This window comes from Oncorhynchus tshawytscha, linkage group LG16 (genome assembly GCF_018296145.1).
Source record: "Oncorhynchus tshawytscha isolate Ot180627B linkage group LG16, Otsh_v2.0, whole genome shotgun sequence".
NCBI classification, from domain to species: domain Eukaryota; kingdom Metazoa; phylum Chordata; class Actinopteri; order Salmoniformes; family Salmonidae; genus Oncorhynchus; species Oncorhynchus tshawytscha.
The window spans coordinates 81,788,276-81,802,296 of NC_056444.1; the positions used below are offsets into that span (position 1 = coordinate 81,788,276).

Below are 14,021 nucleotides of genomic sequence, written 5' to 3' on the forward strand. Positions count from 1 at the left end.
ATGTCTTCTCCCTGGACCTCCTCAATGTCCACCTCTTGAACATCAGACTATGAGGCCTCATCTTCACTGTCACTTTCCAACCTAGTTGAGGATGGCTTTGTTTGGCTCAAAAAGCCCAAAATTTTCCCGGATGGCCACCAATTTTTCAACCTTTTGTATTGGTCAGCCTGTTGCGTGCTTTGGTGTGTGTTCCCAAACAAGGACCAGTTGCGATTTGGAGGATGATGGAGGCAACAGGGGAAAGAGGCTCAGATCCACAAAGGCCCATCCACCAGGTGGCTGATGAGATATGTTGGCACGACTGCCTTATTGCATCTCCATCCCAAAGCCCTTGCTTGGAAGTGTACTTCGCCAGACTGCCAAGAACCTTGCCCTCATCCAGGCCAAGGTGGTGAGACACGGTAGTGATGACACCATAGGCCTTGTTGATCTCTGCACCAGACAGGATGCTCTTGCCAGCTCTTTAGCTCTTGAGGTTGAAGAGGCGCTGTTGCCAGAAGTCCACGTTTATCTCCTCTGCTGTTTCCAGAAGTCCACATTCATCTCCTTTGTTTTGTTGACGTTGAGTGAGAGGTTGTTTTCCAGGCACCACACTCCCAGAGCCCTCACCCCTCACCTCCATCTCGTCATTGTTGGTAATCAAGCCTACTACTGTTGTGTCGTCTGCAAAGTTGATGATTGAGTTGGAGGCGTGCTTGGCCACGCAGTCATAGGTGAACAGGGAGTACAGGAGGGGGCTGAGAGTGAGTGAGAGAGAGAACCAACTGTTGTAGGCTAACAAATGTAGGCCTAGTTCTCCTGTAATTGATGTCTCTTTTCTTCTTTTCAGGTGCTGGGGAGTCTGGGAAAAGTACAATAGTGAAGCAGATGAAGTAAGTTCAACCACTTCACGATGTGAGCACTTTGCAGTCCAAACTGCATTCTAACTGCTCACTCTCTTTGATGGAAGCAGCACAGAACTAGAATGAGATGGTGATGAGATTCCAAGCCTATTCTATTCATTGTGTTTTCATGGGTAGAATGTTGCAGCGATTTAGTGCTTTTTGAGGTAGATTTGTATTTTTTAAAACTTTTTTTTTTTATGATCACGTTTTATTTTACTAGATGGGCGTTATGAAATATGACCTTGAAATTATTTCAGAGCTTTTGAGAGTTGAGATCCCAAAGCCCAATATTGCTAACAATCAGCTGGCAAAACATTGATAACATTCCATTGTCTCTATCCACATAGAATAAAGAGCCCATGATGGTAGTGACTGCTAATTGGTTATGTGGTTATGTGTGTGTGTGTGTGTGTGTGTGTGTGTGTATATGTGTGTGTGTGTGTGTGTGTGTGTGTGTACACTGGCCAGTTTATTAGGTACACCACCCCTTTCATGAAAATGGATTGCTCTTAGAGACAGGGAGTCATGTGGCCGTGTCTTGCCACAGTTGAAGTCGGAAGTTTACATACACTTAGGTTGGAGTCATTAAAACTCGTTTTTCAACTTCTTCACAAATTTCTTGTTAACAAACTATGGTTTTGGCAAGTCGGTTAGGACATCTACTTTGTGCATGACACAAGTCATTTTTACAACAATTGTTTACAGACAGATTATTTCACTTATAATTCACTGTATCACAATAGGCCATTCCAGTGGGTCAGAAGTTTGCATACACTAAGTTGACTGCCTTTAAACAGATTGGAAAATTCCAGAAAATGATGTAATGGCTTTAGAAACTTCTGATAGGCTAATTAACATACATCCACAGGTACACCTCCAATTTATTTCAAGGCCTACCTTCAAACTCCCTGCCTCTTTGCTTAACATCCTGAGAAAATCAAAAGAAATCAGCGAAGCCCTCAGGAAAACATTTGTAGACCTCCACAAGTCTGGTTCATCCTTGGGAGCAATTCCCAAATGCCTGAAGGTACCACGTTCATCTGTGCAAACAAAGTACCCAAGTATAAACACCATGGGACCACGCAGTTGTCATACCGCTCAGGAAGAAGGATGCTTGCAAGCTGAAGAACACCATCCCAAACGTGAAGCACGGGGGTGCCAGCATCATGTTGTGGGGGTGCTTTGCTGCAGAAGGGACTGGTGCACTTCACAAAATAGATGGCATCATGAGGTAGGAAAATTACGTGGATATATTGAGGCAACATCTCAAGACATCAGTCAGGAAGTTAAAGCTTGGTCGGAAATGGGTCTTCCAAATGGACAATGACCCCAAGCATACTTCCAAAGTTGTGGCAAAATGGCTTAAGGACAAGAAAGTCAAGGTATTGGAGTGGCCATCACAAAGCCCTGACCTCAATCCTGTCAAATTTGTGGGCAGAACCGAAAAAGCGTGTGCGAGCAAGGAGGCCTCAAACCTGACTCAGTTACACCAGCTCTGTCAGGAGGAATAGGCCAAAATTCACCCAACTTATTGTGGGAAGCTTGTGGAAGGCTACACGAAACGTTTGACCCAAGTTAAACAATTTAAAGGCAATGCTACCAAATACTAATTGAGTGTATGTAAACTTCTGACCCACTGGGAATGTGATGAAAGAAATTAAAGCTGAAATAAATCCTTCTCTCTACTATTATCCTGACATTTCACATTCTTAAAATAGTGGTGATCCTAACTGACCTAAGACAGGGAACTTTTATTTAGATTAAATGTCAGGAATTGTGAAACTGAATTTAAATGTTTTTTGGCTAAGGTGTATGTAAAACTTCTGACTTCAACTGTATATAAAGCAGGCAGACAGGCATCGAGGCATTCAGTTACTGTTCGTTTGAACATTAGAATGGGCAAAACTAGTTACCTAAGCGTCTTTGAGCGTGGAATGATCGTCGGTGCCAGTATTTTAGAAATATCCGGCCTCCTGGACTCTTCATGCACGACTGTGTCTAGGGTGAATGTGTGAATGGTGCAACAAACAAAAAACATCCATTCAGCGGCAGTCCTGTGGGCGAAAACAGCTCGTTGAAGGGAGGTCGAAGGAGAATGGCAAGAATCGTAAAAGCTAACAGGCGAGCCACAAATAACGGCGCAGTACCACAGTGGTGTGCAGAACGGCATCTCGGAAGCCACAACTCGCCGATCCTTGTCATGGATGGGCTTTTGCAGCAGACGATCACACCGGGTTCCACTCCTATCAGCTAAAAACAAGAAGAAGAAGAAGAAGAAGCAGCAGCAGTTCCAGTGGGTACACGAGTGGGAGTGGAAAAACATTGCCTTGTTTGACGAATTCCAGTTCCTGTTGTGTCATGCTGATGCCAGGATTTGGAATCAACAGCATGAGTCCATGGCCCCATCCTGTCTAGCGTCTGCGGTACAGGCTGTTTGTGTAATGGTGTGGGGAATGTTTTCCTGGCACACGAGCGGTCCCTTGATACAAATTGAGCAACGTTTCCATGCTGTTCTGGAGGTTAAAGTGGGGGTCCGACCTGTTACTGGATGGATGTACCTAATATATTCGCCACTGAGTGTGTATATTTTGTTTATGACTTTATTATTCAATATCTTAGACAACCATCTAATAGAGTGGTATTCAAACTTTTTCAGCGATGACCCCATTTTTTTTCCCCCGACAGAATTTCTTGGGACCCCATTTTGTTTTTACCCCTTAAATGTCTTGCGATCCCACCCCAAATCTAATGACACAAACCTTAAAATCGCTACATATTTTAAGATATTTACATAAATAAATTAACTTTAATTCATTAGTTTCTCAATAGAATTGTATGTTTAAAATATCTTTCTCAAAAACATTTGTGCGCTAGGAACACCTTCTCTATCCTACTGTATAGTGAACAAAAATATGAATATAAACACAACATGCAACAATTTCAAATATTTTATTGATTTACAGTTCATTTAAGGAAATCAGTTAATTTAAATATATTCATTAGGTGTAATCTATGGATTTCACATGACTGGGAATAAAGATATGCTTCTGTTGGTCACAGATAACTGTTAAAAAAAAGTGGGAAACAACGTAGGGGCATGGATCAGAAAAACAGTCAGTATCTGGTGTTGCCACCATTTGCCTCATGCAGCGTGACACATCTCCTCACATAGAGTTGATCAGGCTGTTGATTGTGGCCTGTGGAATGTTGCCCCACTCCTCACATGTCTGGTGAGTATGCAGGCCATGGAAGAACTGTGACATTTTCAGGTTCCAGGAATTGGGGCTGTGCATTATCATGCTGAAACATGAGGTGATGGCGGCGTATGAATGGCACGACAACGGGCCTCAGGATCTCATCACAGTATCTCTGTGCATTCAAATAGCCATCGATAAAATGTAATTGTGTTTGTTGTTCGTAGCTTATGCCTGCCCATACAATAACCCCACCGCCACCATGGGGCACTCTGTTCACAACGTTAACATTAGCAAACCTTTCTCCCACACGACACCATACATGCTGTCTGCCATCTGCCCGGTACAGTTGAAACCGGGATTCATCCATGAAGAGCACACTTCTACAGCGTTACCTGTGGACATCTAAGGTCCAGCATTTGCCCACTGAAGTCGGTTAGGATGCCGAACTGCAGTCACGTCAAGACCCTGGTGAGAACGAGGGAGCACGCAGATGAGCTTCCCTCGGTTTCTGACAGTTTGTGGAGAAATGATTCAGCTGTGCAAACCCACAGTTTCATCAGCTGTCCGAGTGGCTGGTCTCAGACGATCCCGAAGGTGAAGAAACCGGATGTGGAGGTCCTGGGCTGGTGTTGTTACACGTGGTCTGTGGTTGTGAGGCCGGTTGGACGTACTGCCAAATTCTCTTAAACGACATTGGAGGCAGCTTATGGTAGAAAAATAATCATACAGTTATCTGACAACAACTCTAGTGGACATTCCTGTAGTCAGCATTCCAATTGCTCCCTCAACTTGAGACATCTGTGGCATTGTGTTTTGTGACAAAACTGCACATTTTAGAGTGGCCTTTTATTGTCCCCCCCAGCACAAGGTGCACCTGTGTAATAATCATGCTGTTTAATCGCCTGTCAGGTGGGTGATTATCAACAGGAATGTAAAAACATTGTTGAGAAATAAGCTTTTTGTGCAAAATGGAACATTTCTGGGATCTTTTATTTCAGCTCATGAAACATTGGACCAACACTTGTTGTTCAGTGTAATATTGAGTTGCACCCCCTTTTGCCCTCAGAACAGCTTCAATTGGTCAGGGCATGGGACTCAACAAGGTTTCTCGAGCATTTCTGTGAAATGCTTACCCAATGCTTCCCACAGTTGTCTGGATGTACAGGACCTGTCAACAGTTTTGACACGTACTCATTCAAGGGTTTTTCTTTCTTTTTAAGATTTCCTATGTTGTGGAATATTAGTGAAGCCATAAACTATGAAATAAACCATGGATTCAGTCAGTAACCATTTTTTTAAAAACAAATCAATATATATTTTATATTTGATATTCTTCAAAGTAGGCACCTTTGGCCTTAATGACAGCTTTGCACATTCTTGGCATTTTCTCAACCAGGATCATCTGCTTTTCCAACAGTCTTGAAGGATTTCCCACATATGCTGAGAACTTGTTGGCTTCTTTTCCTTCACTCTGTGGTCAAACTCATCCTGAACCATCTCAATTGGGTTGAGGTCGATTGTGGAGGCCAGGTCATCTGATGCAGCACTCCATTTTCCTTCTTGGTCAAATAGCCCTTACTCAGCCTGGAGGTGTGTTGGGTCATTGTCCTGTTGAAAAACAAATGATTGTTCCACAAAGCGCAAACCAGATGGGATGGCGTATCGCTGCAGAATGTTTTGGTAGCCTTGCTGGTTAAGTGTGTCTTGAATTCTAAATAAATCACTGACAGTGTCACCAGCAAAGCACCATCACACCACCTCCTCCATGCTTCACGGTGGGAACCACACATACATCCATTCACCTACTCTGTGTCTCACAAAGACGGTTGGAACCAAAAATCTCAAATTTGGACAGATTTCCACTGGTCGTGTTTCTTGGTCCAAGCAAGTCTCTTCTTCTTATTGGTGTCCTTTAAGTAGTGGTTTCTTTGCAGCAATTCAATCATGAAGGCCTGATTCACGTAGTCTCCTCTGAGTTGATTTTGAAATGTGTTTGTTACTTGAACTCTGAAGCATTTATTTGGGCTGCAATTTCTGAGGCTGGTAACTCTAATGAACTTACCCTCTGCAGCAGAGGTAACTCTGGGTCTTCCTTTCCTGTGGCAGTCCTCATGAGAGCCAGTTCCATCATAGTGCTTGATGGTTCTTGTGACTGCACTTGAAGAAACTTTCAAAGTTCTTGAAATTTTCCGCATTGACTGACCTTCATGTCTTAAAGTAATGATGGACTGTAATTTCTCTTTGCTTATTTGAGCTGTTCTTGCCATAATATGGACTTGGTCTTTTACCAGATAGGCCTATCTTCTGTATACCACCTCTACCTTGTCACAACACAACGGATTGGCTCAAACACTTTAAGAAAGAAAGAAATTCCACAAATGTACTTTTAACAAGGCACACCTGTTAATTGATATGTATTCCATGTAACTACGTCATGAAGCTGGTTGAGAGAACGCAAAGTGTGTGCAAAGCTATCATCAAGGCAAAGGGTGGCTACTTTGAAGAATCTTTAAAACTTATTTTGTTACTACATGATTCCATATGTGTTATTTCCTAGTTTTGATGGTTTCACTATTATTCTACAATTTAGAGATTAGTAAAAACAAAACCCTTTTTATTTTTTTAAACATTTGTTTATTTCACCTTTTATTTAACCAGGTGGGCCAGTTGAGAACAAGTTCTCATTTACAACTGTGACCTGGCCAAGATAAAGCAAAGCAGTGTGACAAAAACAACGACACATAGTTACATATCAACAAATGTACAGTCAATAACACAATAGAAAAATCTATGTACAGTTTGTGCAAATGTAGAAGAGTAGGGAGGTATGGCAATAAGTAGGCCATAGAGGCGGAATAATTACAATTTAGCATTAACACTGGAGTGATGGATGTGCAGATGATGATGTGCAAGTAGAGTTACTGGGGTGCAAAAGAGCAAGAGGATAAATAACTATATGGGGATGAGGTAGTTGGGTGTGCTATTTACAGATTGGCTGTGTACAGGTACAGTGATCGGTAAGCTGCTCTGACAGCTGATGCTTAAAGTTAGGGAGGGAGATATAAGACTCCGGCTTCAGTGATTTTTGCAATTCGTTCCAGTCATTGGCAGCACTGGAAGGAAAGGCGACCAAAGGTAGTGTTGGCTTTGGGGATGACCAGTAAAATACCTGCTGGAGCGCGTGCTACGTGTGGGTGTTGCTATGGTGATCAGTGAGCTGAGATAAGGCGGGGATTTACCTAGCAAAGACTTGTAGATGACCTGGAGCCAGTGGGTTTGGCAATAAATATGTAGTGAGGGTCAGCTAATGAGAGCATACAGGTCGCAGTGGTGAGTAGTATATGGGGATTTGGTGACAAAACAGATGACATTGTGATAGACTACATCCAGTTTGCTGAGTAGAGTGTTGGAGGCTATTTTGTAAATGACAACGCCAAAGTCGAGGATCGGTAGGATAGTAAGTTTTACGAGGGTATGTTTGGCAGCATGAGTGAAGGATGCTTTGTTGCAAAATAGGAATCCGATTCTAGGTTTAATTTTGGATTGGATGTTTAATGTGAGCCTGGAAGGAGAGTTTACAGTCTGACCAGACACCTAGGTATTTGTGGTTGTCCACATATTCCAAGTCAGAACCGTCCAGAGTAGTGATGCTGGACGGGCGGGCGGGTGCGGGCGACAATCGGTTGATGAGCATACATTTAGTTTTACTAGCATTTTAAAAGCAGTTGGAGGCCACCGAAGGAGAGTTGTATGGCATTGAAGCTCGTCTGGAGGTTTGTTAATAACAGTGTCCAAAGAAGGGCCAGATGTATACAGAATGATGTCGTCTGCGTGGAGGTGGATCAGAGAATCATCAGCAGCAAGGGCAACATCATAGATATATACAGAGAAAAGAGTCGGCCCGAGAATTGAACCCTGTGGCACCCCCATAGAGACTGCCAGAAGTCCGGACAACAGGCCCTCCGATTTGACACGCTATCTGAGAATTAATTGGTGAACCAGGCGAGGCAGTCAATTTTGGAAACCAAGGCTGTTGAGTCTGCGGATACGAATGCAGTGATTGACATAGTCGAAAGCCTTGGCCAGGTCGATGAATACAGCTGCACAGTATTGTCTCTTATCAATGGCAGTTATGATATCGTTTAGGACCTTGAGCGTGGTTGAGGTGCACCCATGACCAACTCGGAAACCAGAGTCCATAGTGGAGAAGGTACAGTGGGATTTGAAATGGTTGATGATCTGTTTGTTAACTTAGCTTTCGAAGATTTTAGAAATACAGGGCAGGATGTATGTAGGTCTATAACAGATCGGGTCTAGAGTGTCTCCCCCTTTGAAAAGGGGGATGACCGCGGCAGCTTTCCAATCGTCGGATCTCAGACGATACAAAAGAGTGGTTGAATAGGCTAGTAATAGGGGTTGCAACAATTCTGGCTGATAATTTTAGAAAGAGAGGGTCCAGATTGTCTAGCCCAGCTGATTTGTAGGGATACAGATTTTGCAGCTCTTTCAGATCATCAGCTGTCTGGATTTGGGTGAAAGAAGCGGGGAGGGCTTGGGCAAGTTGCTGCAGGGGTTGCTGATGATGTTGGCTGGGGTAGCCAGGTTGAAAGCGTGGCCAGCCATAGAAAACTGCTTATTGAAATGATCGATTATTGTAGATCTATTGGTGGTGACAGTGTTTTCTAGCCTCAGTGCAGTGGGCAGCTGGGAGGAGGTGCTCTTATCTTCCATGGACTTGAGTGTCCCAAAGCTTTTTTGAATTAGTGCTACAGGATGCAAATTTCTGTTTGATCTAACTGACTGAGTATATTGGTTCCTGACTTCCCTGAAAAGTTGCATATCGCGGGGGCTATTCGACGCGAATGCAGCACGCCACAGGATGTTTTTGTGCTGGTCAAGGGCAGTCAAGTCTGGGGTGAACCAAGGTTTATATCTGTTCTTAGGTCTTCATTTTTTGAACGGGGCATGCTTATTTAAGATGGTGAGGAAAGCACTTTTGAAGAGCAAACAGGAATCCTCAACTGACGGGATGAGGTCAATATCCTTCCAGGATTCCTGGGCCAAGTCGATTAGAAAGGCCTGCTCGCTGAAGTGTTTTAGGGAGCGTTTGACAGTGATGAGGGGTGGCCGTTTGACTGTGGACCCATCACGCAGGCAGGCAATGAGGCAGTGATTGCTGCGATCCTGGTTGAAGACAGCAGAGGTGTATTTATAGGGCAAGTTGGTCAGGATGATATCTAAGAGGGTACCCATGGTTACGGATTTAGGGTTGTACCTGTTAGGTTCCTTAATAATTTGTGTGAGATTGACAGCATCTAGCTTAGATTGTAGAATGGCCGGGGTGTTAAGCATATCCCAGTTTAGGTCACCTAACAGAACGAACTCTGCCCCCCATCTTTCTTCAATCAATTCACATCTGGTGTCCAGGGCACAGCTGTGGGCTGAAGGGGGTCTATAACAAGCGGCAACAGTGAGAGACTTGTTTCTGGAAAGTAGTTTTAAAAAAAGTAGAAGCTCGAATTGTTTGGGCACAAAACTGGATAGTGTGACAGAACTCTGCACGCTATCTCTGCAGTAGATTGCAACTCCGCCCCCTTTGGCAGTTCTATCTTGTCGAATAAGTTGTATTTGGGGATGGACATTTTTGGTGGCCTTCCTAAGCCAGGATTCAGACATTGCTAGGACATCAGGGTTGGCGGAGTGTGCTAAAGCAGTGAATAAAACAAACTTAGGGAGGAGGCTTCTGATGTTGACATGCATGAAACCAAGGCTTTTACGGTTACAGAAGTCAACAAATGAGAGCGTCTGGGGAATGGGAGTGGTGCTGGGGGCTGCAAGGCCTGGATTCACCTCTACATCACCAGAGGAACAGAGGAGGAGTAGGATAAGGGTACGGCTAAAGGCTATAAGAACTGGTCGTCTTTTGCGTTCAAAACAGAGAGTAAAGGAGCAGATTTCTGGGCACGGAAGAATAGATTCAAGGCATAATGTACAGACAAGGGTATGGTAGGATGTGAATACGGTGGAGGTAAACCTAGGCATTGAGTGACGATGAGAGGTTTTGTCTCTAGAGGCACCGGTTAAGCCAGGTGAGGTTACCGTGTAGGTGTGTCCACATTTTTGACTGGTACTGTACTTTGGGTGGTAGACCATTCTTGATACATTCTTGATACACACAGGAATCTGTTGAGCGTGAAAAAACCCAGTAGCTTTGCAGTTCTTCACTCAAACCCCTGTGCCTGGCACCTACATACTACCATTCCCCGTTCAAAGGCAACTTACATTTTTTTTGTCTTGCCCATTTACTCTCTTAATAGTATTTACCTGGATTCACCTGGTCAGTCTGTCATGGAAGTAGTAGATAATGGCCAGTCTGTCACGGAAGTAGTAGATAATGGTCAGTCTGTCACGGAAGTAGTAGATGATGGTCAGTCTGTCATGGAAGTAGTAGATGATGGTCAGTCTGTCACGGAAGTAGTAGATTATGGTCAGTCTGTCACGGAAGTAGTAGATGATGGTCAGTCTGTCAATAATGGTCAGTCTGTCACGGAAGTAGTAGATGATGGTCAGTCTGTCACGGAAGTATTAGATGATGGTCCGTCTGTCACGGAAGTAGTAGATGATGCTCAGTCTGTCACGGAAGTAGTAGATAATGCTCAGTCTGTCACAGAAGTAGTAGATGATGGTCAGTCTGTCACGGAAGTAGTAGATGATGGTCAGTCTGTCACGGAAGTAGTAGATGATGGTCAGTCTGTCACGGAAGTAGTAGATGATGGTCAGTCTGTCACGGAAGTAGTAGATGATGGTCAGTCTGTCACGGAAGTAGTAGATGATGGTCAGTCTGTCACGGAAGTAGTAGATGATGGTCAGTCTGTCACGGAAGTAGTAGATGATGGTCAGTCTGTCACGGAAGTAGTAGATGATGGTCAGTCTGTCATGGAAGTAGTTGATGGTCTCTGTCAATAGTTTTTGCTGTCCATTCAATAATCTGTTCTCATAATGTTTAATGATGGTCTCTGTCACGGAAGTAGTAGATTATGGTCAGTCTGTCACGGAAGTAGTAGATGATGGTCATCTGTCATGGAAGTAGTAGATGATGGTCAGTCTGTCAGGGAAGTAGTAGATGATGGTCAGTCTGTCACGGAAGTAGTAGATGATGGTCCTGTGATAGTAGATGATGGTCAGTCTGTCAGGGAAGTAGTAGATGATGGTCAGTCTGTCACGGAAGTAGTAGATGATGGTCCGTCTGTCACGGAAGTAGTAGATTATGGTCAGTCTGTCACGGAAGTAGTAGATGATGGTCAGTCTGTCATGGAAGTAGTAGATTATGGTCCGTCTGTCACGGAAGTAGTAGATGATGGTCAGTCTGTCACGGAAGTAGTAGATGATGGTCAGTCTGTCACGGAAGTAGTAGATGATGGTCAGTCTGTCACGGAAGTGTTCTTAATGTTTTTGCCCATTCAATAATCTGTTCTCATAATGTTTAATACTGGTCTAACGTTCTCTGTGGTCCCCAACTATCCAAGCTCATCTTGGCTAGTGAAAAGGCTAGCCCGTGATCATTGGGTTGTCACGGCGGCCCGTGATCATTGGGTTGTCACAGCGGCCCGTGATCATTGGGTTGTCACGGCGGCCCGTATCATTGGGTTGTCACGGAGGCCCGTGATCATTGGGTTGTCACGGCGGCCCGTGATCATTGGGTTGTCACTGCTGACCGTGATCATTGGGTTGTCACGGCTGACCGTGATCATTGGGTTGTCACGGCTGACCGTGCTGTTGACCTGTTTGATGAAATCACCATTTTAATAGTTATTCAAAGTAGGTTAGACATAGTTTCAAGACTGCTACAACTATCAATCGGTTAGTAGAGCTATACCTCCTGAACTGTCTCTATCCCTCTCGTTTGCTGGGTTGTGTACATTCCTCTCTCATGTGGTCTTTGTGCTGTGCCGGGAAGAATAAGCGCAATGGATCCTGCTCATTGTTGTTAATTACAATGTTTTCTGCGCTGAACTAGGTTGAGTATTTTGCCCCATTTGAAAACTACAACTCCCTACAGCGCCCCACAGTACATTTTTGATGTGATGTCTCTCGTGCTTGAAAGGATTTGCCTTTAGAGAAACGGTGCGTTGAGCTCACACAAAAAGGAACTAAATGGAATTCAACTAATTGAATCGGTCACTTAGTTGTTTAATTATCAGAGGGGGGGGGGATATTGTTAATCGTTCAGCTCTAGTTGCAGCCCAAATGGAATCAAACTCACATTCACCAGGATGGTGGCATGTTTCAGTCCAAACTGGATTCTGACAAACTTGTATGAACAAAATCAAAGGTTACTGTTACCATTTCTGGTGATGACATTTTAATAAGTTGTGTAATTGATCATTTTAACTTATCAAACAGTTGACTGATAAAAAAAATGGAATTCGGAATATATTGTACAGTATTTTCTGAGGGCTTAATGGTTCAGGGAGAATCTGCATCGACAGCTGAGTTCAGCTCTGTCAGTCTGTGTGTTTTGTGTTTGTGCGTGCGTGTGACCGTGTTATGTGTATGCATATAGAGACGCTAGCCTCATTTAGCATGGCACTGCTCAGGCAGAGCGAGGATGGAAGAAGCACCCATTACATAACAAACTAAACAATGGCCACAGATGCTGGCCTGGAATGGCCTGAATAGACTCCCAACCCTGGATTCCCACATTAAGAAAGCCCACGCCTCGTCACTCATGCACAACCATGCTATTAAAAGTTGATTGGTTTTTGAAATGTCTTGTCCTAAATGTCCACACATCCAGGAACATTTCAGTCAGCCCTTAGACTAGAGACTTCTGTGAAGCCAAATCATGTAGGTTTATTTCCAGAAACCTTCCCTAAAATGACTAGGTTTATTTCCAGAAACCTTCCCTAAAATGACTAGGTTTATTTCCAGAAACCTTCCCTAAAATGACTAGGTTTATTTCCAGAAACCTTCCCTAAAATGACTAGGTTTATTTCCAGAAACCTTCCCTAAAATGACTAGGTTTATTTCCAGAAACCTTCTCTAAAATGACTAGGTTTATTTCCAGAAACCTTCCCTAAAATGACTAGGTTTATTTCTAGAAACCTTCCCTAAAATGACTAGGTTTATTTCCAGAAACCTTCCCTAAAATGACTAGGTTTATTTCCAGAAACCTTCTCTAAAATGACTAGGTTTATTTCCAGAAACCTTCCCTAAAATGACTAGGTTTATTTCCAGAAACCTTCCCTAAAATGACTAGGTTTATTTCCAGAAACCTTCCCTAAAATGACTAGGTTTATTTCCAGAAACCTTCCCTAAAATGACTAGGTTTATTTCCAGAAACCTTCCCTAAAATGACTAGGTTTATTTCCAGAAACCTTCTCTAAAATGACTAGGTTTATTTCCAGAAACCTTCCCTAAAATGACTAGGTTTATTTCCAGAAACCTTCCTAAAATGACTAGGTTTATTTCCAGAAACCTTCTCTAAAATGACTAGGTTTATTTCCAGAAACCTTCCCTAAAATGACTAGGTTTATTTCCAGAAACCTTCTCTAAAATGACTAGGTTTATTTCCAGAAACCTTCCCTAAAATGACTAGGTTTATTTCCAGAAACCTTCCCTAAAATGACTAGGTTTATTTCCAGATATCCAAGTTGAAGAATTACTGGAATAAGAAGAGAATTCACCAACCAAGATTTCCGCAAACCAGGAACTTTGGAAAAGTCGCTACCCTACTTGTTTTGATCTGAAATCTAAAAGATCATCCTGAATGTTGTCCTGTTCTTGATCAGCCTTATTAGAGATTGGCTGTGATCCAATGTCCTCACCACATAGTGTAAGTGCCTAATACATTGCTTCATGCTAAGTGGATATTGACATTGGAAAACACCCAGTGACTTCTGTGAAACATTACATGTTACTTGGTTTGATCTGAAACAGA

At 43.2% G+C, this 14,021-nt stretch overlaps 1 protein-coding gene across 4 annotated transcripts in view; it reads left to right on the forward strand.

Moving 5' to 3' along the window:
• Nucleotides 1-14,021, forward strand: part of LOC112235430 (guanine nucleotide-binding protein G(i) subunit alpha-3-like) — a 68,338-nt gene that overhangs the window by 17,866 nt on the left and 36,451 nt on the right. For all 4 annotated transcript variants that reach the window (XM_042299773.1, XM_042299771.1, XM_042299772.1 and 1 more), the window contains exon 2: nucleotides 830-872. In XM_042299773.1, coding sequence (XP_042155707.1) covers nucleotides 830-872 — 43 coding nt within the window. The remainder of the gene's footprint in view (nucleotides 1-829; nucleotides 873-14,021) is intronic.